Source organism: Nycticebus coucang, chromosome 22 (assembly GCF_027406575.1).
Source record: "Nycticebus coucang isolate mNycCou1 chromosome 22, mNycCou1.pri, whole genome shotgun sequence".
In the NCBI taxonomy this organism is placed as follows: Eukaryota; Metazoa; Chordata; class Mammalia; order Primates; family Lorisidae; genus Nycticebus; species Nycticebus coucang.
Window position 1 is genome coordinate 45130803 of NC_069801.1, and position 26240 is coordinate 45157042.

General features: G+C 37.3%; 1 protein-coding gene across 3 annotated transcripts in view; it reads right to left on the reverse strand.

Annotated features, from left to right (window-relative positions):
* SPATA6 (spermatogenesis associated 6) overlaps nucleotides 1-26240 on the reverse strand; it is a 143786-nt gene that overhangs the window by 74391 nt on the left and 43155 nt on the right. For all 3 annotated transcript variants that reach the window (XM_053576009.1, XM_053576010.1, XM_053576011.1), the window contains 2 exons: nucleotides 5180-5221; nucleotides 3715-3839 (listed from right to left, as the gene is read on the reverse strand). In XM_053576009.1, the coding sequence (XP_053431984.1) occupies nucleotides 3715-3839; nucleotides 5180-5221 (167 nt within the window). The remainder of the gene's footprint in view (nucleotides 1-3714; nucleotides 3840-5179; nucleotides 5222-26240) is intronic.

Sequence of the window (26240 nt, forward strand, 5' to 3'; positions counted from 1 at the left end):
TTCTCATGTGAAGCTGAACATATTATATAACTACTACAGCCTGGACTGCAACTTTATCACTTTATCTCTCCCTATGTATTATTGGTCATGTAGTAAGTACTCAATTAACATTTTAGCCATTATATTTACTGACCTTTCAAACAGCTGTACCATTCAGTGCTGTTCAGAGAAACAAAAGTAATAGAATATGTAGAGTTAAAGAGATTTTTTTTAAGGAATTAGTTCACACAACCATGGGAGATGGCAAATCCAAAATCCATAGGGCAGGCTGGCACACAGAAAACTCAAGAAAGGGTTAATGTGCAGTCTTGAGCATAAAATCTGTAGTGTAGACTAGCAGGATAGAAAGTGAGATAGGATTTATTATATTCTTGAGGCAGAATTCCTACTTCATCAGAAAACCTCTATTTTTGCTCTTCAGGTTCTTCAATTGATTAGATGAGGCCCAACCAAATAGTCTAGTCTCCTTTATTTAAAGTCAATCAATTATAAGTATTAATCACATCTATAACATACCTTTATAACATCTAATGTTTAATCAAATAACAGAACACCAAACATAAGCAAAGCGACAAATAAAATTAATCATCACCCCATCTCAACTGTCAGTTCTTCTATGAGGTCTACAATAAGATGCAATTCATTCAATTCAGTCAAGAGGCACTTATTAAGTACCTACTTCATGCAAGGTACTATGCAAAGAGTGAAATTCAAAGATGAGAAAGTCACAGATTGCATTTTTAGAATTCACAGTCTAGCAGAAGAGATACCATTATCATTACCATTCCATCATCACCACTATGATATCAGCACCTATCATATTATTAACGTATACTGAGTGTTTTCTATGTGGTAGGCACTGCTGTAAATACTTACAAGGTCACGTTAATCCACCCACCAATGCCATACCGCTACGTTATAGTGCTTTGCTAAGGTTAATCGATTTGTTGTGAAAGTGTCAGGATGTAGTTTGAACCCTTGCCGTAGTGAGAGGTGCAGAAGGACAGCCTCAGATCCAAGATGATTATACAGCATCACAAGAATCTGAGGAAGGATGCACTGTTGCCTACGGGAACAACAAACTACTTATTGGAACATTTTTACCATTCATATTAGATATAATTGTTGATAATATGCCTGTTTTTACAACTGCCATTTTGGTCTTACACATCCCATGCTTTTATTCTTCTATTCTTCCCTGTAGTCCCCGCTGTCTATGCAGACCTAAATGGTCAAGCAGTGAACCCTTAAGGTTCTACTTTCTACTGATTGTCTGTGTGTGGGTTAGGAATGCATCCAAAGCTGTTGTCAGGTCTCCAATCTCCACTGGCTTTCGCTCTTTTTGATTTTTACTTCACATTAATATGAGGATAAATATAGTTGTTTGCATTTATAAGGCAAAGTCTGAGTTGGAGTTGAGTCTTTCACCCAGAAGGTATGCCATACATCCCTACATTGTACCCCTTAGGTGGGAGCTTATCGGAACCCTCTCCCCTTCCCACCATTCCCTTTTTGAATTTGTGTTTTTCTTTCATGTGGGCCTGTAGATGCTAATCTACTAGCTTCAAATTAGTATTGAGTACACGGGAAGGACAGTACTTGCTTTTTCATTCTTGAGATACCTTACTAAGGAGGATGTTCTTCAACTCTGCCCAGGTAAATAAATAAAAAAGACGTTAAAGTCTCCATCTTTTTACGGCTGAGTAGTATTCCAAAATAGTATATCACATTTTATTAATCCATTCTTGAGTTAATGGGGACTTGGGTTGTTTTCTCATCTTTGTGACTGTGAATTGAGATGCTATAAACATTCAAGTGCAAATGTCCTTATGATAAAATGATCTTTTTTCTTCTGAGTAGATACCTAGTAAAGGGATTGTGGGATCAAATGGAAGGACATTTTAGCTCTTTGAGGATTCTCCATACTTATTTCAAAATACTAGTTTGCAATCCCACCAACAGTGTTTAATAAGTGTTCCCTTCCCTCCAAACCCATGCCAGCATCTGCGGCTTTGGGATTTTATGATGTTAACTATTCTTGCTGGGGTTAGGTGATATCTCAAGGTAGTTTTGATTTGCATTTCTCTGATGATTAGGAATGGTGAGCCATTTTTCATGTGTTTGTTGGCCATTCATCTGTCTTCTTGAAAGAAGTTCCGCTCATCTCTCTTGCCCAGTGATTAATGGAGTTGTTCTCTTTTTCATTTGATTTCTTTATAGGTTCTGGTTATTAGCCTTTTCTCATGTTCATAATACATGAATATCTTTTCCCATTCTGAAGATTGTCTACTGACTTTGTTTATTGTGTCCTTAGCTGTGCAGAAGCTTTTTAGCTTGATCAGGTACCATTTATTTATTTTTGTTGATGCTGCAATTGCCAATGGGGTCTTCTTCATAAAATCTTTCCCCAGGCTGATATCATCAAGGAGTTTTTCTCACATTTCCTTCTAGAGTTTTTATCATTTCTTGTCTTAGGTTTCTACTCTTTGCTGGGTTCTCCCTGACTTCCCTAGACATGCAGTTTCAAAGTCAGCCAAGAATGGGCAGAGAGCTTATCTCTGCCCTTTTCTTTGTCCCTTAATTCCAGGATCTCCTTGCCAATTTCCTGGCAGGTGTGCTTCTCTCCCCAGTTAGAAATGCAATCAGCCTACCAAAGCTGTAGGATTCTTCATCTGCTCTCAGCGGAATCCTCCATATTTAGCTGGTAAAGCGACACTATTTGTCCCACTACCCATAATAAATTCTGGCAACCTCTAGTACCAAAGCTTCTGATTTTTGTGCCACAGTCCTGAACAAGCAGGCTATGGGAGCATTTGCCAGGCAAATGACATACTCCTGCCACTTCCGCCCAAAGTTTTAGTAGTTTTTCAAGCACAAAAACCTCTTCATTTGTCTTGTCTTACTTACCAGTTTCCAATTCCCTCAAGTTCTTATTTGTAAAAATTTTCTCCAGTTTTATACTTGTTTTCAGCATTAGGAAAGGACAAATATTTAAGATGATGGATATCCCAAGTACATTGATCTTTACAAATTATGGATGTATTAAATTATTACATGTACCTTGAAACTATGTACATCTAATATGCATTAATAAAAAATAATACATTGAAAATTCACTATTCTGAGCAATACTAAAAATGAACATTTTATTATAAAGAGAATACATCTCTAAGATACATACCTAGAAGATAATATGTTGTGAGGATTTTTGCCTTTACTAGATAAATTGAATTGTGATTGTTCTGATCTACACAACATAGCAGGATATGAGAGTTTCCAATTTTTTATACTTTACATATCGTCAGATTAAATAAATTCTGCCAATCTTATGGCTATAAAAATGAAATCATAAGGCTGCTTTAATTTGGATTTCTCTAAATGTTAATGACCTTGAGTATCTTTTCAAATGTTTGTTATCATCCTTAGAAAAAGAGAAAGAGAAACAGATGAGATGGGAAGGTGAGGAGAGGAGAGAAAAGGAAGAGAGAGACTTGAAGACTATAAGTCAAAATAACTTCTTTTAATTTTGGATAGTTCATAAATGGATTTTGTGAAATTATTTTCATTTAAATTTCAGTATGTTTAAAATAACTTTATAAAACAAATGAATTTAAACCAAATTAAACTTTAAACTAGTTCTTCACATTTAAGGTGTTGCAGACTTGGTGATCCTCCATCAAAATCTAACTCAGAAAACAGTGAGCAGACACTTACTCGAAGGCCAGAGATCCTTCTCATGGTAACCTGGCGGTTTGAATCATGGTGTCCAGAAATTTGGTTCGGACCCGGAAACATGAAATCTCGTGTATTTTCATCATATGTAGACAGTGTTTCACCCACTACAAGAAACATATCCTATGATTCAAATTATGACAAAATATTCTCTTTAGAAACAAAATCAAGTATGAAATATTTATTGCCTGATGCCTTATTAAAATAACCTGCTTCATGTCATGTTTATTTTCTATGAAAGGAAATTTTTTAAAAAAGACATGTTAAATAGATGATTTTTTGTTAAATGTTAAATAGATTGCCTTTTTCAGAAATATACCACATACTAGTAATTTCTTCCTCTCCTTTTGGAGAATGGGATATTTATGTAAACTCAGTGAGCACCTATAAGTTCCTAGAGAAAAAAAGAAGTTCTTTAAAAATAGGAAGATGGGGCTCGGTGCCTGTAGTTCAGAGGCTACATATACTGGAGCTGGCAGGTTCAAACCCAGCCCAGGCCTGCCAAAACAACAATGACAACTACAACCAAAAAAAAAGCCGGGTGTTTGGCAGGCACCTACAGTCCCAGCTTCTTGGGAGACTGAGGCAAGAGAATCACTTAAGCCCAAGAGTTTAAGGTTGCTGTGAGCTGTGATTCCACAGCACTGTACCAAGGGCAATATAGTGAGACTCTGTCTCAAAAAAAAAAAAAAAAAAAAACAGTAGGAAGATGGTATGACACATATCGATTACCATCTTCATAATTTTTTCTCCCATTTTTATCTTCCTGCCATTATACAATATTAGATTACATGTTGAAAATAATTGAGACACCTTCTAGAATTTGTGGCTATTTTAATTAGGTTACAGGTAATATTTAAAATTGTTAGATTACCAGCTTTTAATAAAATATCTTGCATTTCTCACATAAAATAAAAATTTAATTCTGATAGAAGATATCTATCTTCTATAATCACAGAAATCAGTATCAGAAGTAAAACTAGTCTCTATATTTCAACTTTACCCCCTTCTCCAGGGATCTGTAATGTTTTACACATACATGTAAGTAAGGTTTTATTCCTTTCTGTCCCCAAATAATAGTCAACAACACAAAATCAAAGATAATTACTTTATCAATAGAAAGTATATAGTTTTAGAAAAAAAAAATCACAAAAACTTAAAAGTAAATTTTTATGATTTTCAAAAAATATCCTAAAATGATAACAGGTTATTTTCTACTTTCAATTATTATAATTATTTGATTTTAGAACAATTTGCTCAAGTGTTATTTCTGCCAATCTTTTGTATATATTATTTTGGTCTACTGACATTTCACACATAGCAGACTAATGGTAAAAATACAACCCAGTTCTAAATTTGAGAAGAGTAAAAGATGAGATTTTCTTTAAAAACATTTCATTGAAATGAGTTCCCATGTCAATTACCTTATCAATACACAGTACAGTACCTGGTGGAACTAGTTGTATCAACTCGAACACTGCTGTATCATCTGAAAATTAAGGAAAAATTTCCTTAAACAAATTAATCACAAACAAATATCAGTTATTATAACATACAGGATTGTATTATACTTATACAAGTATATTTACAAGACTAATCATCTGTCTAAATTGCCAAGCAACAGCAGCTGCAGACCTTAATCTACAGTGCAATCAAACAATTCGACTTTTTCTAATAATTTCAAGACTCCTCTTTGCTTTTGGATAGTAGTACTTCCAGCATCAGTTATGAAACTCCATTTGGGTACCATGGTGCTTGTTATTCAACATTTACAGTATTGCGCTAAACACAATGAAAAGTAAGCGAGAACCATAAGAGATCACTTTTCACTGTGACTATGCAATTTACTAGAGAAAAGACCTCCTCATGCAGAGATCACATGGCAGCACGTGGCATTTAAGATTTTAAGGAGCGGGCAGCACCTGTGGCTCAATGAGTAGGGCGCCGGCCCCATATGCCAAGGGTGGCGGGTTCAAGCCCAGCCCCGGCCAAACTGCAACAAAAAAATAGCCGGGCGTTGTGGCGGGTGCCTGTAGTCCCAGCTTCTCGGGAGGCTGAAGCAAGAGAATCGCGTAAGCCCAAGAGTTAGAGGTTGCTGTGAGCCATGTGACGCCATGGCACTTTACCCGAGGGCAGTAAAGAGAGTCCCTATCTCTACAAAAAAATTAAAAAAAAGATTTTAAGGAGATCCTCTAACACTTGAGCGCACCACAATAGCAACAGGAGGTGACTATGAAAGTATTACAGTAAGTACATATAGAACGACTGCAGTTAATTTGATGCAGTTATAATTAGTACCGCATCTTTGTTTGTTTACATTGCTCTTATGTGCAAATGGCACCACGTGTAATGAAAGTGTGAAAGTTTTGATCAATTTTAACTTCTTATAACAGATTTGTATGTACTTTGTAGTAGTAAATGATAAATTAGTCTCAACATATATTTTATGAATTCATAACACACCTAACTTTTTCTTAGTTTTTTAAATATTTCTAGGCTACCCAGTTTATCTCTGAGTTTTTTCAAATTATCATGAATCTTGGCTGGGCACGGTGGCTCATGCCTATAATCCTAGCACTCTGGGAGGCCAAGGCTGGTAGATTGCTGGGTTCAAGATCAGCCTGAGCAAGAGTGAGACCCCATCTCTAAAAGTAGCGGGGCATTGTGGTGGATGCCTGTAGTCCCAGCTAGTCAGGAGGGTGAAACAAGAGAATTGCTTGAGCCCAAGAGTTTGAGGCTGCTCTGAGCTGTGACACCACAGCACTCTACCGAGGGTGACAAAGTGAGACTCTATCCCCCACAAAAAACAAAAAAATCAAATTATCATGAATCTCAAAAATTTTTTTTCTAATATAATTATTATTATTATTTTTTTGAGACAGAGTCTCATGTTGCCCTCAGTAGAGTGCCGTGGCGTCATAGCTCACAGAAACCTCAGACGCTTGGGCTCAAGTGATTCTCTTGCATCAGCCTCCCAAGCAGCTAGGACTACAGGTGCCTGCCACAACGCCCAGCAATTTTCTAGTTGCAGTTTGGCCGGGGGCCCAGGCCAAGTCAAACCCACCACCCTCGGTGTATGTGGGTGGTGTCCTACTCACTGAGCTATAGGCACCGAGCCTTCTAATATAATTATCAAAATAATATATTTGATATGGTGCTTGTTATTCAACATTTACAGTATTGCACTAAACACAATGAAAAGTAAGCGAGAACCATAAGAGATCACTTTTCACTGTGACTATGCAATTTACTAGAGAAAAGACCTCCTCATGCAGAGATCACATCAAAAAATATAATATATTATTTTGATAATATAATTATCAAAAAAATCTATGTCTAAGTGGATCTATGCTGGTCAAACACATGTTCAAGTGTATGTATAAATTATAAAACTCCCTCTTTTTGTTTTTTTTAGCTGGCCCGGGCTGAGTTCAAACCCGCCACCCTTGGTGTATGAGGCTGCTGCCATAACCACTGTGCTACAGAAGCCAAGCCAAAATACCTTATTTTTTAATACTTATGAAATATTTTATAATGAAGTGATAAAAATAAGAAAAATAAATCATGCCCTTTCTACATTCTAAGAAACAATGAAAGAAGCATAATCTCTTCCTATAAATCCCAGCATTTTCACCCAATAAAAATCTCAATCATTTAACTGCCTACCTAAATATTTAATCTATGAAGAAGTACTAAAAACTCACTTTAGGTCATACTTGGGAGTATAAAGAGAAAAAAAAAAAAAAACATGGCCCTTTTCTCAAGAACTTTAAATTCTATTGAGACAAACATTAGATGAAATAAAAACAGAAATGGATATGTAATTAGAAATTACAAGTTAATGAAGGCACTGTATATAGTGTTCTCAGAAAGTATAACAACAAAAACCAACCTAGTAAGGGAGTCAGTCAAGACTTGTCTGAGAAAGTGTTCTTTAGCACCTGATCTATAGCAGTGGTCCCCAACTTTTCTGGCACCAGGGACCATTTTCATGGAAGACAATTTTTCCATGGATGGCAGAGGATGGGGTGAGAGAGATGACAGGAGGTGGAGTTCAGATGGTGATGCAAGCCACGGGAGCAGCTCCAAATACAGATGAAGCTTCTGCTCCCTTGTCCTCTGCTTGCCCCCTGCTCTGCAGCCTTGTTCCTAACAGTCCACAGACCAGTCCACAGTCCAGGGGGTTGGTGACTACAGATCTACCGCATTAAATAGGTTTTTCTAAACTAGGGCTTGGTGGAGTGGGGGTGCTGTGAGTTGAAGTAGAATTTTCAAAGAGGAAGAAACAGCATATACAAAGGCTCTAAATAGCACACAGCAGGGTAATTGGGAGATTATGTAGTTCAAAATCAAGCCTCTTGCTAAAATCAACTAGAAAAGATAGAAAACTAAAAAATCTTGAAGGCATGAGAGACCTAACAAAGCATTTTAAATGTTTTAAGTCTATTATTCAAGTTGAGCAAAGGCAGAAAGAAAGAAGGAGGTGAGGAAAGGAAGAGGGAGATCAGTATGCTCCCACTTAATGGGCACCACATAAGGTAAGGGTACATGGCACACCTCCTGGGTATCAGACAGTTACCTAACAAATGCAAACATTATAACCTAATTGTTTGTACCCTCATATTAATCTGAAAAAAATACAGTTATCATTTATTTGTCTAATAGCTCAAACAAATGAGTGTAGCTTACCTATATGGACGGACCTAAACAAGAGGCATATGATCTGTGCCTTTTGTCCTTAAGAAGCTTAATAGTCTCACTGAGGAAGTAAGATTTACACTCATAAAATAAAGGCTGATACAGAACATAATGTCTTATTAATATGAAGCAAAAACAGTTGTTGGAACACTGAACATGGATGCATCCTCCAGAAATCCTGGATTTTTAGAACACCTCTAATTTTAAATATTCAGTGAGTTGTTTTGCAATCCGTGCATATTATATTTTTTAATTCACCTTTAGCACTAAAGTGGGGGCAACACATACACAACCAAAATAAAAAAATTTGAGTTAAAAAAATGTAATCTCCAGAGCAAGAGTGAATTGCAAAGAGGGGAGGTCTTTGCGTGTCATTGATATTCACAATAAGAGATCCACTGGGATTTTCATCAGTGTAAAATCCCATCAAGTAGTGGAAAAATTAAGGACCTTTCTGACAAAAGGGTTAATATTATCTTCTATGGTGGAGAAAATTAAATAAATAAAAAGTACTATAAGAAGGAAACCCAGAAAGAGGAGCCTGGCATTTAAAGCTGTTTGTCCTGTTGGTATGTGATAATTCTGACAGAGACAGCTAAGGGACTAAGGTTAGAACAGCTTTTTTGTTTTTGAGATGGTCTCACTTTGTTGCCCTGGGTAGAGGGCCAGAGTGCCGTGGCGTCACAGTTCACAGCAACCTCAAACTCTTGGGCTCAAGGGAGTCTCTTGCCTCAGCCTCCAAAGTAGCTGGGACTACAGGCACCCACCACAACGCCTGGCTATTTTTAGAAACGGGATCTTGCTCTTGCTCAGGCTGGTCTCAAACCCAGGCAATCCACCTGCCTCGACCTCCCAGAGTGCTAGGATTACAGGCATGAGCCACTGCGCCGGGCTGTAAGAACAGCTTTTGATAAGCTTATGAAGTAGAAGAACAAGGCAGGGGAAGATCCGGAAATAAGACACAATGGTCTAATATACTGATTTGGAGTACAGGTTTGAATTGTTCAAAACATAAACACTGAGAGTAAAGAACAAATTAAAGACACTTAGCTAATTAAGAACTAAGGCCCAAATTTGATCCAAATATGATCCATACCTTTGAACTAAGGTCCAAATATGATCTAGAATTGCTAGTGTCCCCTAAAATCTGCTGAAACAACCACAAATTTTATCTAGATGAAAGTATCCTTACCCAAGGCTTCAATTTTCTGAGAGAAAGAAGTAAAGGGCATTCAAATTGGAAAGAAAAAACGTTAAATTAGCCTTGTTCGCAGATAGCATGAATCCTATACTTAGAAAAACCTAAAGACCTCCACCAAAAAACTGTTTGAACCGCAGGATACAAAACCAAAAGACAACAATCAGTAGTATTTATATACACCAACAGCAAATGATCTGAAAAGAAATCAAGAAAGCAATCCCATTTACAATAGCTACAAAGAATATAAAATACCTAGGAATCAATTTCACCAAAGAAGTGAAAGATCTACAGAAGGAAAACTATAAAACATTGATGAAAGAAATTAAAAAAGGATACCAAAAAATGGAAGAACATTCCATGCTATGAATTAGAGAACTAATATTCTTTAAATGATATGACTCAAAGCAATTTACAAATTCAATGCAATCACTACCAAAATACTAATGACATTTTTCACAGAAATAGAAAAAAAACTCCTAAAATTTATATGGAAGCACAAATGATCCCAAATAGCCAAAGCAATCCTGAGCAAAAAAAAGTTGGAGGGATCACACTACCAGATTTCCTTACTGCAAATGTTTAAGAACCAAATTAGCATGGTACTGGCATAAAAACAGAAACATAGACTAATAGAACAGAATAGAGAATCCAGATATAAATCCATACGTTTATAGAAACTCATCTAAGATAAAGGTGCCAAAAGGGGAAAGGACAGTCTCTTCAGTAAATGATACTGAGAAAACTAAATAATATATAGAGAACAATAAAAGTAGATCCTCGTCTATCACTATATAGAAAATAAAATTGAAATGAATTAAAGACTTAAATTACGGGCAGCGCCTGTGGCTCAGTGAGTAGGGCGCCAGCCCCATATGCTGAGGGTGGCGGGTTCAAACCCAGCCCCGGCCAAACTGCAACAACAACAACAAAAAAAAATAGCCGGGCGCTGTGGCGGGCGCCTGTAGTCCCAGCTGCTCCGGAGGCTGAGGCAAGAGAATCGCGTAAGCCCAAGAGTTAGAGGTTGCTGTTAGCCGTGTGACGCCACGGCACTCTACCCGAGGGCAATAAAGTGAGACTCTGTCTCTACAAAAAAAATAAAAATAAAAATAAAAATAAATAAATAAAAAAGACTTAAATTACAAGATCTGAAACTATGAACCTACTAGAAGAAAACATTGGGGAAGTGCTCTAGGACATTGGTCTGGGCAAAGATGCTGGCAAAGATCTTCTGAAAGAAGTACCTTATACACTATTGGTGAGAATACAAATTAGTACGGCCACTATGAAAACAGTATAGCGGTTCCTCAAAAATCTAAAAATAGAATTACCTAGGATCTGGCAATTCCATTACTCAGTATATATCCAAAAGAAGGGAAATCAATATACCAAACAGATGGTTGCACTCCCCTATTTACTGCAGCACTGTTCATAACAGCCAAAATGTAGAATCAACTTGAGTGCCCATTAATGAACAAATGGATAAAGAAAATGTGGTAAATATATACAATTCTTTTCTTTTGGTCATTTGCAGCAACATGGATGGAACTGGAGATCATTATGTTAAGTGAAATAAACCAGGCACAGAAAGAAAAATATTGCATGTTCTCACATATATGTGGGAGCCAAAACAAACAAACAAACCAATTTCATGAAGATAGCTAGAGATAGATAGTAGATTGGTAAATATTAGAGGCTGAGATGGATGGAGAGAGAGGGGGATGAAAAGAAGTTATTAATGTGTACAAGTAAACAGTTTGATAGAAAAAATAAAACTTAGTATTACATAAATCATAAAGTGACTATAGTCAACAATAATCTACTGTGCATTTCAAAATAGCTAGAAGAGAATACTTGGAATATTTATATCATTAAGAAAGGACAAATATTTAAGATGAGGAATATCCCAAGTACACTGATTTGCTCTTTACAAATCATATGGATATATTAAATTATTTCATCTTCTTATGCATTAATAAAAAATAACTTAAAAATTCATTAATTTAGCCAAGCATGGTAGGGTGGCTCACTCCTGTAATCCCATCAACTTTGGGAGGCTGAGGTGTGAGGATCACTTAAGCTCAGAAGTTCAACACCAGCCTGGGAAACAGTGACATGCTGCAATTGCCAATGGGGACCTTTTCGTAAAATCTTTCCCCAGGCTGATATTGTCAAGAGTTTTAGCCACACTTTCTTCTAGAGTGATCATGTCATGTCTTTAGATTTAAATATAGATTTAAATCTTTTATCCATCATGAGTCAATGTTTTGTGAGTGAGGAGAGGTGTGGGTCCCGTTTCAGTTTTGTAAATACGGCTACTCAGTTCTCCCAGCACTGTTTATTAAATAGGGATTTTTTCTTTTCTTTCTTTCTTTTTTTTTTTTTTTTTTTTTTGGTTTATTGAAGATTAGATGGTGATATGAGACTGGTTTCATCTCTAGGTTTTCTATTCTGTTCCATAGATCTATGTCTCTATTTTTATGCCAATAAAAATGAATTTTTATATATTTTTATATCATTATAGACTTTTAGCCTAATCATATGTAGCCTTACAGTAATCCGAAATTCAAAAAAATAGGAAATTACAATCCAAAAGGAAAAAGTAAATTAACAGAAACTATTCTTAGAAAAGACATATGGCAGATAAACTAGACAAAGACTTTAAAAACAACTTTCTTAGACACGCTCAAAAGATGTTTAAAGGAAGATGGGAAGAAAGATGAGCAGAATTGGTAAACATTTTTAAAAATGAAAATAGGGACATTATTATTGATTCTACAAAATAAAAATAATTATAGGAGAATACATTAATAACCATAAGAACAAACTGGATATCCTGCATTAAATGGACAAATTTCTTTTTTTGTTTTCAGGGTAACAGATTTTATTGAAGCAGAACAAAGAGAAAGTTTAGAGTACTTCCAAAGAGAGTTGGAAGTAGTCCCTTCTCATAAAGGAGCAGAGGTGGGAGAGACCAAAATTTGAAGGATAAATTTCTACAAAAACAAAACCTACCAAGACTAAACCATTAAAAAAAATTAAAAATCTGAATACATGCTGGTGCAGGGACTCACGCCTGTAATCCCAGCACTATGGGAGGCTGAGGAGGGAGAATTGCTTGAGCTCAGGAGTTTGAGACTTGCTTGAGCTCAGGAGTTTGAGACTTGCTTGAGCTCAGGAGTTTGAGACTTGCTTGAGCAAGAGCATGACCCTGACTCATTAAAAAAAAAAAAAAACAGCGGGACGCTATGGGGAGCGCTTGTAACCCCAGCGGCTTCTGGAGGCTGAGGCAGAGGGATGCCCACAGCCTGAGTCTGAGGTTGCAGTGAGCTATGCCACTGTTCTCTGCTCAAGGCGTAAGGTGGGACTCTGTCTCAAGAACAAAAAAGAAAATCGAATACATTTACAACTAGTAAAAAGATTAAATCAGTCATTAAAAACCTCCAACAAAACAAAACAAAAAACCCTGGAACTAACAGCTTCACAAATAAATGAATTAATTAATTTAAAGAAGAACTGTATCAGTCCTTCTCAAACTTTTCCAAAAACCTGAAGAGGAAGAAGCACTTTGTAACTTGTTCTATGAAAACAGCATTACTCTGATAACAAAGCCAAACAAAGATACTATAAGAAAACTATAGACCATTATCATTTATGAACATTAATGCAAAAATACTTAACAAAATACTAGCAAACTGAATGTAGCAGCATGTTAAAAGGATTATATACCATGGTCAAATAATATTTATTCCTGGAATGCAAGGATGACTCGGCAAATGAAATTCAACCAATGTAATACACCTCATTAACAAAAAGAAGCTGAAAAAATACATGATAATCTCAATTGCTGCAGAAAAAGCATTTGACAAAATTCAACGCCCTTTCATGATAAAAAGCACTGATCAAGCTAAAAAGAGAACTGTCTCAATATAGTAAGATTTTTTGTTGTTGTTGTTTTAAGACAGTCTGACTTTGTCACTTTTATCCTTGGTAGAGTGCTGTGGCATCATAGATCACAGCAACCTCAAACTCTTGGGTTCAAGTGATCCTCTTGCCTCAGCCTCCCAAGTAGCGGCACTATAGGCACCCGTCACAACGCCCGGCTATTTTTTAGAGATAGGTTCTGGCTCTTCCACAGGCTGGTCTTGAACCCATGAGCTCAGGCAATCCACCCGCCTCGGCCTCCCAGACTGCTAGGATTACAGGCATAGCCAGTGCACCTGGCCTTAATAAAAGTTTTATTTGAAAATCTATAACAAACATAATACTCAATGGTGGAAAATTGAATGCTTTTCCTCTAAGATCAGGAATAAGACAAAGATGCCTATTTATTTATTTATTTATTTTTTATATATTTATCATATTTATTCAATACAGTACTAAAAATCCCAGCCAGAGCATTTAGGCATGGAAAAGAAATAAAAGGCATCCAAATTAGAAAGGAAGAAGTAAATCATTTCTGTTCACAGACAGTACAATCTAACATGTAAAAATCCACATGAATTCCATAAAACTCTTAGGGCTAATAAATGAATTGAGCAAAGTAGCAACATACACAAAATGTCAACACATAAAAGTCAACTTGCAATAATCTGTTGCATTTTCTATGCAGGAACAATGAGCAATCTGAAAATGAAACTAAGAAAAGCCAATGGAATTTTAGCTAAAACACAGCTAAACGGAATAAAATACACTGGAATGAACTTAACCAAGGAAATGAAAGACTTGCATGTTGAAAACTACAAAACTTTGCTGAAAGCAATTAAAGAGAACATAAATAATTAGGAGCACAGAGGTTCATAGATTGAAAGATGTTAAAACCACCCAAAGTAAACTACAGATTCAATACAATCCCTATCAAACCGCTAATGATATTTTTTCGCATAAGTAGAAAAATCCATCCTAAAATTCATAAGGAAACTCTAGAGATCCCAAATTAAACTGGAAGACTCATACTTACTGATTTTAAAACTTACTATGAAGCTATAGCAATCAAAGTGGTGATACAATGGCATAAAAACAAATAAATAGAACAATGGAATAAATCTTTATATATATAGCCGAATGATTTCTGACTTTTGAAGAGTGCCAAGATCATACAAAGTCTTGGGGAAAATACAGTCTTCCACAAATGATACTGAGAAAACTGAATATCTACATACAAAAAAAAAAAAGTTGAACCTTTGTAAAACAATATATAGAACAATTAACTTAAAATGGTCTTAAATGTAGCCTACAACTATAAAATTCCTAGAAGAAAACATAGAACAAAAGCTTCATGACATGGGGTTTTGCAATGATTTTTTGGATAGACAACAGAGGCACAGGTAGTAAGGAAAAAATTAATTTGACACCATGAAAATTTTTAAAAAGTTTGTAAACAAAGGTAATATCAACAAGGTAAAAAGGTAACGAACAAAATGTGAGAAACTTTCAAATAATATATCTGATGACTGATTAATATACAGAAATACATGTAATATATAGAAAAAAATCCTAAAACTCAACAAAAAAAATTCAATAGGTAAAAGACTTGAATACACATTTCTCAAAAAAAAGACACACAAATGGCTAATAAGCACATGAAAAGATGATTGAGATCATTAACCACTAGAAAAATGCAATTTAAAATTAAAATGATATACTGCTTCATATTCATTAAGATAGTTACTATCAAAAAGACAGAAAATAACAAATGTTAGTGAGGATGTGGAGAAATCGAAACCCCTGTGTAACTGGGATTGGAATGTAAAACGGTACAGCTATTATGGAAAATAACATGGCAATTTCTCAAAAACATTAAAAATAGAATACCATATGATGCAGTAATTCCACGTCTGGGTATCTACTCAAATGAATTGAAAGTAGGAACACAAAGTTATCTGCATAACCCTGTTCACAGCAGATTCACTCATAATAGCTAAAACATGGAAGCAACCCAAGTGTCCATTGACAGATGAAGGGATAGGCAAAAAGTAGTGTATATATACAGTAGAAGACTATTCAGCCTTTTTTCCCCTATTCTAACATATGCTATAATATGGATGAACCTGACTTGCTGTTTAAAATAAGCCAGTCAAAAGAAAAATGCAATATAATAACATTTATTGAAGATACTCAGAATAGTCAAAATCACAGACCGAAAGTAGAATGATGATGTTAGGCCTGGGGGGCATGGGAAACGGGATGTTATTGCTTAATGGGTATAGAGTTTCAGTTTTATAAGATGAAAAGAATTATGGAGATGCAAAATGGTTATGGTTTCCCCAACATTATAAGTAGATTTAATACCACTGAACTGTATATTTAAAATGATTAAGATGGTAAATTTTATGCTATGTATATTTTATAATAAAAAAAATACTTCAGGGAGAAAGACTTTAAATTATTAAAGGAAAATCTTCATAGATATCTTATGCTGCTGAAAGCCAAATAGTAAATTAACATAAACTACATCTACTAGAACATATAGTATAATATAATTAATCTTAGCATAAAACTGTCCTTTATCTTATAACTAAAGTTAATTTTCCTCCTTCCTCATTTTCACATGTACTTTTAGTGTGAGTTACAAATAAAATGTACTATACTACTCCAGAAATACTATTAACATATATAAATCAAAAAGCTACAGTAATTACCTTAAGAGAAAGTGCCAGACTACAGTTAACCTTCTGTGCCAGCAAGAACTACTATAATTATTTCCTCTAAATGCCTACTTATCTGCCCTAACTATCAAGATAAAGTGGTTGGAATGTATTTGCTATGTGAATTTAAAACATGAATCTTTAGTCCTACAAGCTCATCTGAGGATTAAGTCAGGGATACTCTCATTCAGTATTTAAAGGATTTATTCTCAGCCTTCAAATCTTCACCTGAAAGCCTTTTACATATACTAGACACCAGGTAGACACTAATTCCTAGAAGCTGAGAAACTGGGGATCTAAGAAAACTGCTCCTTTTTTCTGTATGCAAGAGAATTCCATAGGGACATTTAGTAATCTACTGCAATATAAATAAAGATCATGTCTTCCACTGTCCAACTGGTGAAGGGAATGAGACCAGAACGGTATTCTTATAAACTGTCAAATATAAAATGTATTTCCTGGGGGCAGGGGCAAGATGGCCGACTGAAAACAGCTTCCCAAAGAGGCTCCTATCCAAAAGGAAAGGAAAGATAACGTCCAGAAACAGCCCAATTATGCTAAAGACTGGGAGCCCAGCCGAGAGAGAAATGATAACTGCAGGTCAAATCCGCTGAGACAAGCTGCAACTCCAAGAAACCAACCTTCAGGTACAAAATTCATCTGAAAGGAAAAGTGTCCTTCCCCTCCCACAAGAAAGCTGTGGTTTTTTTTTTTTTTTTCTGTCTCCTTGCTTTTTTTACTCTTCATTTGCTCCTACGGGTTTTCTACAGATAAGCGGTGAACTGTGGACCTCTTATCTCACCCTACGGGTAAGTGCTGAGGGAAATGGGGACTACTTCCGCAGAGAGACCCGGCTGTGACTCTGAACACTCTTGCTAGGCAGAAAAACTGAACTAAAGTCTTCCCTGTCATTCTGGCCTCCCAGCACACCCTTCCCCCCTTACCTGACAAACCAGAAGCTGAACACCTGCTGAGACAGAGGGAGGAGGTCCATGAGCAGTGCCCCCCATCCCTGTCTGCCAGACCAAGGGGCCCCCACAAGAGACTCCGGGGGCTTCACCGAACCTCCCTCAGCTCCCACCAGGAACTCCGCAGGCAACCACGTGGCCCAGCGACCCGCTCCTGTCCCGGCCAGGGACTCCACCAGCAACCACTAGGCCACCACCGGCCCTGGCCAGGGACTCTGAAAGCCATGCAACCCGCGTCTTCCCTCCCATACCCTTCCTGCCTCTGCACTGGCCCTGCCTGTCTGGCCAGGGATTCTGGAAGCCGTGCGACCAACGCCCTCTCTCTGGACCCCTCCCTGCCTCTGCACCGAGCCCTCCTCCTGGCCAGAGACTGCTAAATCCTCGGGCTCTCTATGCCAAAGTCACCAAGCACCAGGTACTCCCAGAACCATGTGCACCATCCCCTGCCCTATTGCTGGATCCGGGTGTGCCACACTCTGGAGGTGCTCCCATAGCCAGAACTCCCTGGCTGGGGCATACATGACTCCCTGGCTATACAAGGTCACGCCCTACAAAGATCCAGCAACAATAGACTGATCCCACCGGAGTCTAAATTGGAGAGACACCTCCCCAACACTGAGGACGGCCAGAGGCAATGGTGAAAAACAATAATGGGGAATAATCAACGGAAAAACTACGACAATATGAATAATCAACTCCCCTAAAGAACAACAAGGCAGACACAGTACAAGATCCCATGCATAAACAAGTGGCAGAGATGTCAGAAATCGAATTCAGAATCTGGATAGCAAATAAGATTGAATTAGAATTACAAACAGAAATCCAAAAGATATCTCAAAAATTCAACGAATTCAAAGACCAAATGACCAAAGATTTTGACACAGTGAGACAAGAAGTTGCAACCCTCAAAGATCTGAGAAATAGAGTAGAATCCCTCAGTAACAGAATGGAGCAAGCAGAAGAAAGGATTTCTGACATTGAAGACAAAGCTATCGAACGCTCCCAAACTTTCAAAGAGGAAGAGAAATGGAGGGCAAAACTGATCACTCTCTCAGAGCACTCTGGGATAATTCGATGAAAATCAATATTCGCCTCATAGGGTTCCCCGAAAGCGATGAAATGGCTTCACAAGGCACAGAGTCTCTTCTTCATGAGATTATAAAAAAGAACTTTCCAGACATTCCAAGAGATTCCAAAATTCAGATAGCAGACAGTTTCAGAACTCCAGCATGATTCAACCCGAATACGACATCCCCCAGACACATCATAATCAATTTCACTAAAGTTAATATGAAGGAGAAAATTCTGAAAGCAACCAGACGTAAGAAAACAATAACCTACAAGGGGAAAAATATTAGAATAACTGCAGATCTCTCTGCTGAAACCTTTCAAGCAAGAAGAGGATAGTCATTGACTTTTAATCTCCTAAAACAAAATAACTTTCAATCCAGGATCCTGTATCCAGCTAAACTGAGTTTCATTTATGATGGAGAAATTAAATACTTTAATGACATTCACATGTTGAAGAAATTTCCATAACTAAATCAGCGCTCCATGATATTCTCAGACCTATCCTCGATAATGACCAACGTAATCCTCCACCACAAAAGTAAACTCACCCAGAAAATTTTGATCAAATTCCAACTTCCATAGTCACAAAAGGATTAAAAATGTCCACTGGACTTTCGAAAGGCTTATCAATATTCTCAATTAATGTGAATGGTTTAAATTGTCCTCTAAAGAGACAAAGTTTGACTGACTGGATACAAAAACTCAGGCCACATAACTGCTGCATACAAGACTCATCTTACCTTAAAAGGTAAATATAGACACAAGGTGAAGGGATGGTCATCTATATTCCACTCAAATGGAAAGCAGAAAAAAGCAGGTGTTGCAATCCAATTCGCAGATGCAATAGGCTTTAAACCAACCAAAATAAGGAAGAATAAGGATGGATACTTCATATTTGTTAAAGGTAACACTCAATATGATGAGATTTCAATTATTAATATTTATGCACCCAAGCAGAATGGGCCTCAATTTATAAAAGAAACTCTAACAGACATGACCACCTTGATTTACCCCAATTCCATAATAGTTGGAGATTTTACCACTTATTTAGCAGTGTTGGATAGATCCTCCAAAAAGAAACTAAGCAAAGAAATTTTAGATTTAAACTTAACCATTCAACATTTGGATTTACAGACATCTACAGAACATTTCATCCCCACAAATCTGAATACACATTCTTCTCATCAGCCCACAGAACATAATCCAAAATTGATCACATCCTAGGTCACAAGTCTAACGTCAGGAAATTTAAAAAAATAGAAATTATTCCTTGCATCTTCTCAGAACATCATGGAATAAAAATTGAACTCAATAACAACAGGAATCTGCATACTCATACAAAAACATGGAAGCTAAATAACCTTATGCTGAAGGATAGATGGGTCATACATGAGATGAAGAAGGAAATTACTAAATGTTTGGAACAAAACGAACAATGAAGACATGAATTATCAGAATCTCTGAGATACTGCAAAGGCAGTCCTAAGAGGAAAATTTATAGCAATGCAAGCCTTCCTCAAGAGAACGGAAACAGAACAAGTTAACAACTTAATGGGACATCTTCAGCAACTGGAGAAGAAAGAACATTCCAACCCAAAACCCAGTAGAAGAAAAGAAATAACCAAAATCGGAGTAGAATTAAATGAAATTGAAAACAAAAGAATTATACAATAGATCAATAAATCCAAAAGTTGGTTTTTTGAAAAGATCAATAAAATAGATAAACCTTTGGCCAACCTAACCAGGAAAAAAAGAGTAAAATCTCTAATTTCATCAATCAGAAATGGTAACGATGAAATAACAACCAACCCCTCAGAAGTTCAAAACATCCTTAACGAATATTACAAGAAACTTTACTTTCAGAAATATGAAAATCTGAAGGAAAGCGACCAATACTTGGAAGTACGCCACCTACGAAGACTTAGCCAGAACGAAGTGAAAATGTTGAACAGGCCTATGTCAAGTTCTGAAATAGCATCGACTATGCAATATCTCCCTAAAAAGAAAAGCCCAGGACCAGATGGCTTCACGTCAGAATTCTACCAAACCTTTAAAGAAGCACTAGTACCTATATAACTAAATCTCGTCCAAAATATAGAAAAAGAAGGAACACTACCCAACACAGTCTATGAAGCAAACATCACCTTGATCCCTAAACAAGGGAAAGACCCAACAAGAAAAGAAAATTATAGACCAATATCATTAATGAATATTGATACAAAAATATTCAATAAGATCCTAACAAACAGAATCCAACAACAAATCAAAAAAGTTATATACCATGACCAAGTGGGATTTAACCCAGGGTCTCAAGGCTGGTTCAATATACGTAAATCTATAAATGTAATTCAGAACATAAACAAACTAAAAAATAAAGACCATATGATTCTCTCAATTGATGCAGAGAAAGCTTTTAATAATATCCAGGATCGCTTCATGATCACAACACTTAAGAAAATTGGTATACAAGGGACATTTCTTAAACTGATAGAGGCCATCTACAGCAAACCCACAGATAATATCGTATTGAACAGAGTAACATTGAAATCATTTCCACTTAGATCAGGAACCAGGCAAGGTTGCCCATTGTTTCTATTTCTCTTTAACATTGTAATGTAAGTTTTAGCCACTGCAATTAGGGAAGAAAAAGTTATCAAAGGTATTCACATAGGGTCAGAAGAGATCAAACTTTCCCTCTTCGCAGATGATATGACTGTATATCTGGAAAACGCCAGGGATTCTACTACAAAACTTTTAGAAGTGATCAAGGAATATAGCAATGTCTCCAGCTACAAAATCAACACCCATAAATCTGTAGCCTTTATATACACTAACAATAGCCAAGTCGAAAAAACAGTCAAGGACTCTATTCCTTTCACAGTAATGCCAAAGAAGATAAAATATTTGGGAGTTTACCTAACAAAGGACATGAAAGATCTCTATAAAGAGAACTATGAAACTTTAAGAAAAGAAATAGCTGAAGATTTTAACAAATGGAAAAACATACCATGCTCATGGCTGGGAAGAAGCAACGTTGTTAAAATGTCTATACTACCCAAAGCAATATATAATTTTAATGCAATGCCTATTAAAGCTCCACTGTCATATTTTAAAGATCTCAAAATAATAATACTTCATTTTATATGGAATCAGAAAAAACCTCAAATAGCCATAACATTACTCGGAAATAAAAACAAACCAGGAGGTATCACGCTACCAGACCTGAGACTAACTATAAATTGATAGTGATAAAAACAGCATAGTGAGATTAAACATGGCGGCCGAGTAACAGCTTCCGTGCAATTGGGAACAACAAGTCTGGGGAGACAAGACTCCAGGCATGTCTGGCCAGTGGGATTTGCCTATAATCATCCCTTTGAGGATACAGGGAGCCAGCAAGGGACTTCTGGACCCCAAGAGGAAGACAAAAACAGTGGAAAACTGGCAAGTGGTTGCGTGTGTTCAATCCACCTAATCACACCGGCAACCATAAGTACAAGCAGCAGTGAGACTGCAAACCGGAAAGGCCTTACCTGTGAACTGTTTCAGTGTTCTTGGACTTGGCACTCAGTTGAACTGCCTTGGGGAGAGCTTGAGCAGGAGTGTGGAGAACTTTGAGCATTGTCTGGGGCCCCAGACTGAGCCATTGAGCTGGGCACAGGAAGCCACTGTGAAAGAACTGGCCCAGCAAGCTCCGCCCTCAGGGTCTCAGAGCAAGGATTGGGCGGGTCAAAGTAACCTACTGCCTGAGCAGCCTAAAGGCGAGGACTGAGCTGCCTTACAGCCTTAATCCTTAGGGGCAGAGTGAGACGGTCTTGGCACACTGGAGCCTTGGGCTGTTGCCCTGGGTAGAGTGCTGTGATGTCACAGCTCATAGCAACCTCAAACGCCTGGGCTTGGCGCTGCCCAGACCTCTATAAGAGCTGTGCAGCGACCCCTGACAGGTGACCCACACCCACCAGGCCTCCACATTCCCTGACCAAGAACTGCGGGAGCCACGCAACCCTCCGTCCTCCCTCCTGTCTCCTCCCAGCTTCCACACTAGCCCATTCATCTGGACAGGGACTCTGGTAGCTGTGTGACCTCCCTGCCTCTGCGCAGAGCTCTTCTCCTGGCCAGAGACTGCTGGAGCCATGGGCTCTCTGTGTCAAAGTCACTGAGCAACTAGCACTCCCAGAACTGTGCGCACCACCCCCAGCCCTACTGCTGGATCCGGGGGTGTCACAAACCAGAGCTGCTTCCACAACCAGAACTCCCTAGCTAGAGCAGCCCCAGAGGAACTACACAGGGTCACTCCCTACAAAGATCCAGCAACAATAGAGTGATCCCGCTGGGGTCTAATCTTGGAGAGACACCTCCCCAACTCTGAGGACAGCCAGAGGCAATGGTGAAAAACAATCATGAGGCAAAATCAACAGAAAAACTCTGGCAATATCAAGAATCAGAATAGATCAACTCCCCCAAGGATCAACGGGGCAGAAACAACACAAGACCCCATGCACAAACAAATAGCTGAGATGTCAGAAATTGAATTCAGGATTTGGATAGCAAATAAGATCGAATTAGAATTCCAAAAGTTATCCCAAGAATTCAACGGATTGAAAGACCAAATGAACAAAGATTTTGACACATTGAGACAAGAAGTTGCATCCCTCAAAGATCTGAGAAACACACTAAAATCCCTCAGTAACAGAACGGAGCAAGCAGAAGAAAGGATTTCTGAAATTGAAGACAAAGCTTTCAAACGCTCCCAAACCCTCAAAGAAGAAGAGAAATGGAGAGCAAAAACAGACCACTCTCTCAGAGAGCTCTCAGATAATTTGAAGAAAACCAATATTCGTCTTATAGGGATCCTCAAAAGTGACGAAGTGGTTCACAAGGCACAGAGTCTCTTCTCCATGAGATTATGAAGGAGAACTTTCCAGACATGTCAAGAGATTCCGAAATTCAGATAGCAGACAGTTTCAGAACTCCAGCACGACTCAACCCAAATAAGACACCCCCCAGACACATCATAATCAATTTCACTAAACTTAATATGAAGGAGAAAATTCTGAGAGCTGCCAGACGAAAGAAAACCATTACCTACAAGGGGAAGAATATCAGAATAACTGCAGATCTCTCTGCTGAAACCTTTCAAGTTAGAAGAGGATGGTCATCGACTTTTAATCTCCTAAAACAAAATAACTTTCAACCCAGGATCCTATACCCAGCTAAACTGAGCTTCATTTATGACGGAGAAATTAAATACTTCAACGACATTCACATCTTGAAGAAATTTGCCACAACTAAACCAGCTCTCCAGGACATTATTAGACCTATCCTCCATAAAGACCAGCGTAATTCTCCACCACAAAAGTAAACCCACTCAAAAAATTTTTTATCAAATTCCAACTTCCACAGTCGCAAAAGGATTAAAAATGTCCACCAGTCTCTCGAAAGGCTTATCAATACTCTCAATTGATGTGAATGGTTTAAATTGTCCTCTAAAGAGGCATAGGTTGGCGGACTGGATACAAAAACTCAAGCCAGATATCTGCTGCATCCAAGAATCGCATCTTACATTAAAAGACAGATATAGACTCAAGGTGAAGGGATGCTCATCTATATTCCAGGCAAATGGAAAGCAGAAAAAAGCAGGTGTTGCAATCCTGTTCACAGATGCAATAGGCTTTAAACCAACCAAAATAATTAAGGATAAGGATGGACACTTCATATTTGTTGAAGGTAATACTCAATATGATGAGATCTCAATTATTAATATTTATGCACCCAACCACAACGCACCTCAATTTATAAGAGAAACTCTAACAGACATGAGCAACTCGATTTCCTCCACTTCCATACTAGTTGGAGATTTTAATACCCCTTTAGCAGTCCTAGATAGATCCTCCAAACTGAAGCTAAGCAAAGAAATTTTAGATTTAAACTCAACCATTCAACATCTGGACTTAACAGACATCTACAGAACATTTCATCCCAAAAAACTGAATACACATACTTCTCATCAGCCCACGGAACATACTCTAAAATCGACCACATCTTAGGCTACAAATCTAACCTCAGCAAATTTAAAAAAATAGAAATTATTCCTCGCATCTTCTCAGACCATCATGGATTAAAAGTTGAACTCGATAACAACAGGAACCTGCATACCCATACAAAAACATGGAAGCTAAGGATACATGGGTTATAGATGAGATTAAGAAAGAAATCACCATATTTTGGAACAAAACAACAATCAAGACATGAATTACCAGAACCTCTGGGATACTGCAAAGGCAGTCCTAAGAGGGAAATTTATAGCACTGCAAGCCTTCCTCAAGAAAACGGAAAGAGAGGAAGTCAATAACTTAATGGAACATCTCAAGCAACTGGAGAAACAAAAACACTTCAACCCCAAATGCAGCAGAAGAAAAGAAATAACCAAACTCAGAGCAGAATTAAATGAAATTGAAAACAAAAGAATTATATAACAGATCATAAATCCAAAAGCTGGTTTTTTGAAAAGATAATAAAATAGATAAACCTTTGGCCAACCTAATCAGGGAAAAAAGAGTAAAATCTCTAATTTCATCAATCAGAAACGGTAATGATGAAACAACAACAGACCCCTCAGAAATTCAAAAAATCCTTAATGAATACTACAAGAAACTCTACTCTCACAAATATGAAAATCTGAAAGAAATCGACCAATACCTGGAAGCACGCCACCTACCAAGACTTAGCCAGAACGAAGTGAAAATGTTGAACAGGCCTATATCAAGTTCTGAAATAGCATCAACTATACCAAATCTCCCTAAAAAGAAAAGCCCAGGACCTGATGGCTTTACGTCAGAATTCTAGTACTGACGTAAAGTACTAGAAAAAAAGTACCTATACTACTAAACCTCTTCCAAAATATAGAAAAAGAAGGAATATTATTCAATACATTCTACGAAGGAAACATCACCTTGATCCCCAAACCAGGGAAAGACCCAACAAGAAAAGAAAATTATAGACCAATATCACTAATGAATATAGATGCTAAAATACTCAATAAGATCCTAACAAACAGAATCCAACAACACATCAAAAAAATTATACACCATGACCAAGTCGGATTTAACCCAGGGTCTCAAGGCTGGTTCAACATATGTAAATCTATAAATGTAATTCAACACATAAACAAACTTAAAAATAAAGACCATATAATTCTTTCAATTGATGCAGAAAAAGCTTTTGATAATATCCAGCATCCCTTCATGATCAGAACACTTAAGAAAATTGGTATAGAAGGGACATTTCTTAAACTAATAGAGGCCATCTACAGCAAACCCACAGCCAATATCATATTGAATGGAGTTAAATTGAAATCATTTCCACTTAGATCAGGAGCCAGGCAACAATGCCCATTGTCTCCATTTCTCTTTAACATTGTAATGGAAGTTTTAGCCATTGCAATTAGGGAAGAAAAGGTGATCAAGGGTATCCACATAGGGTCAGAAGAGATTAAACTTTCACTCTTCGCAGATGATATGATCGTATATCTGGAAAATACTAGGGATTCTACTACAAAACTTTTAGAAGTGATCAAGGAATATAGCAATGTCTCAGGCTACAAAATCAATACCCATAAATCTGTAGCCTTTATATATACCAACAATAGCCAAGCCAAACAAACAGTCAAGGACTCTATTCCTTTCACAGTAGTGCCAAAGAAGATGAAATATTTGGGAGTATACCTAACAAAGGACGTGAAAGATCTCTACAAAGAGAACTATGAAACTCTAAGAAAAGAAATAGCCAAAGATGATAACAGATGGAAAAACATGCCATGCTCATGGCTGGGAAGAATCAACATTGTTCAAATGTCCATACTGACCAAAGCAATATATAATTGTAATGCAATTCCTATTAAGGCTCCATTGTCATATTTTAAAGATC